Raw genomic sequence first — 2,385 nt, 5'->3', positions numbered from 1 at the left:
TCACTAATTAATATCTAAATTAATATTAAGGATGAACAAAACAAACAGTTACCATTCAGGTCTGTGTGACAGTAGGGTCGGCTGTCACAGTCATAAAAACACGTTGTTTTAAAAAGGCAAATGCTTCTGAATTGCAATGTCGTTTGATTAAGATTCTAAGACGCGGACTTTGCTTGCAGATCCCTTTGAAGGACCAAACTACCACATCGCTCCTCGATGGGTTTACGATGTTGCAACGGTCTGGATGTGTATCGTGGTCGTTTTATCAGTCTTCACCAATGGCCTCGTTTTGGTGGCAACAGCAAAGTTCAAGAAACTTCGTCATCCTCTCAACTGGATCTTGGTCAACCTTGCCATTGCTGATCTTGGAGAGACAGTCTTTGCCAGCACCATCAGTGTGTGCAACCAGTTCTTTGGATATTTCATTCTGGGACACCCAATGTGTGTCTTTGAAGGCTATGTTGTCTCAATTTGTGGTAAGTTGTCACAATGCTAAGTACCAGACCAGTAAATAAATTTAAACTAAACCTAAAGAAGAATCATGTCGTCATCCTTTTTTCTGTGCACAGGAATTGCTGGGCTTTGGTCCCTGACTATCATCTCTTGGGAGAGATGGATAGTTGTGTGCAAACCCTTTGGAAATGTCAAGTTTGATGCCAAGTGGGCCACAGCTGGAATACTTTTCTCCTGGGTCTGGCCTGCAGTGTGGTGCGCTCCTCCCATCTTTGGATGGAGCAGGTAATCAATCAATCAATCAATCAATCAATCAATCAATCAATCAATCAATCAATCAATCAATCAATCAATCAATCAATCAATCAATTTTATTTATAAAGCATCCTTCATACTAAAAGCAGCTCAAAGTGCTGTACAGATCAATAAAAACAAACCAACAAACAATTACCCTCCCCCCCAGCGCCGGGCACCACATGGTAATCTACTGGATCTCCTGGTTATGAAGTGTTTATATCCTCAAAAATCAGCAGAGCAAGCTTTGTTTAATGCTAAATGCTAAAATATTTCCTTGTATCAGGTATTGGCCTCATGGACTGAAAACATCCTGTGGACCTGATGTGTTCAGTGGAAGTGAAGACCCTGGAGTCCAGTCCTACATGATTGTCCTCGTGATTACATGCTGCATCATTCCTCTGTCTATCATCATCTTGTGCTACCTGGCTGTATGGTTGGCCATCCGTGCTGTAAGTTTTATCCTTGACAGATTTCTGTTACTTTAGTTTTATTCTACCATTAAAGAAAGCTTGTTCAAATCTGACCTCATGTTTTGTTGACTACAGGTTGCTATGCAGCAGCTAGATAGTGAATCAACCCAGAAGGCTGAAAGAGAAGTGTCCAGGATGGTTATAGTCATGATCCTGGCTTTCTGTCTCTGTTGGGGACCATATGCCACTTTCGCCTGCTTTGCCGCAGCCAACCCCGGATACGCCTTCCATCCTGTAGCCGCTGCCATGCCTGCATACTTTGCCAAAAGCGCCACCATCTACAACCCTGTTATCTATGTCTTCATGAACCGACAGGTGGGCACAACAGTCCAGTTGTCACATCTATTGCACTGAGCATATCAATTATTTTTAATGTATTTAATCTTCATCCTATTCTTCCGTTCAAAGTTTCGCACATGCATCATGAGACTCTTTGGCAAACAGATGGATGATGATTCCGAAGTGTCCACATCGAAGACAGAGGTCTCGTCTGTTGCACCTGAATAAACAGTCAGTGTTCTCGGTTTTAGAAAAATGACCTTTACCTGTACAGAAACTGCTTATTGTTTGTTTGTTATTAGTACCAGGACTGTAAATTGTTAGTTTTGAATAATTAATTACATAGATTTTAACATGTTAAAAGTTTGAATGCAGTTAATGACTTCTTTTTTTTTTTTTTTACTTACATAGATGGAACCTTTGCATTGTATTACCGGTAAAACATATAAAGCTGATGCACAAGTCACATCTGCAAACAACAACTATAGATAGCAATGCTCCTTCTCTTGGACCACTGGGGGTTAATTTTCGATAAAAAAAAAGAAACAATCTGGAAGGAAAAGACCATTGTTGTTTGCACATTGTCCAAAAGTGATTTAACCTATCATTGAAGCTATTCAAGGCTAAAATACCATTTCAATTCAAAATGTGTTGCAATAAACAAACAGCAGCAAACACAGACATCCCCAACTTTAATGTCAGTGTTCACATTTCTAAAGAAGAATTTCTTTCAGAGAAGTTACCTGAATGATAACTTCATTCAGGTAATGAATGTGCATTCATTGAAATCTGAATGCACATTATTGCACTTTGCACCAATCTGATGGTTGAATAACTGAAATAAAAGATTAAAAACAATAAATGCTGTTGAGTTCATGTGTCCATT

At 39.5% G+C, this 2,385-nt stretch overlaps 1 protein-coding gene across 1 annotated transcript in view; it reads left to right on the top strand.

Annotated features, from left to right (window-relative positions):
• Positions 1-1,727, top strand: part of LOC103465586 (red-sensitive opsin) — a 9,558-nt gene extending 7,831 nt beyond the window's left edge. Inside the window, 5 exon segments of the mRNA NM_001329060.1 lie at positions 180-476; positions 570-738; positions 1,034-1,199; positions 1,296-1,535; positions 1,629-1,727. Of these exon segments, the coding sequence (NP_001315989.1) occupies positions 180-476; positions 570-738; positions 1,034-1,199; positions 1,296-1,535; positions 1,629-1,727 (971 nt within the window).
• Positions 1,728-2,385: the final 658 nt, after the last annotated feature.

Source organism: Poecilia reticulata, linkage group LG5 (genome assembly GCF_000633615.1).
Source record: "Poecilia reticulata strain Guanapo linkage group LG5, Guppy_female_1.0+MT, whole genome shotgun sequence".
NCBI classification, from domain to species: domain Eukaryota; kingdom Metazoa; phylum Chordata; class Actinopteri; order Cyprinodontiformes; family Poeciliidae; genus Poecilia; species Poecilia reticulata.
This window is presented reverse-complemented; position numbering and strand designations above follow the sequence as displayed.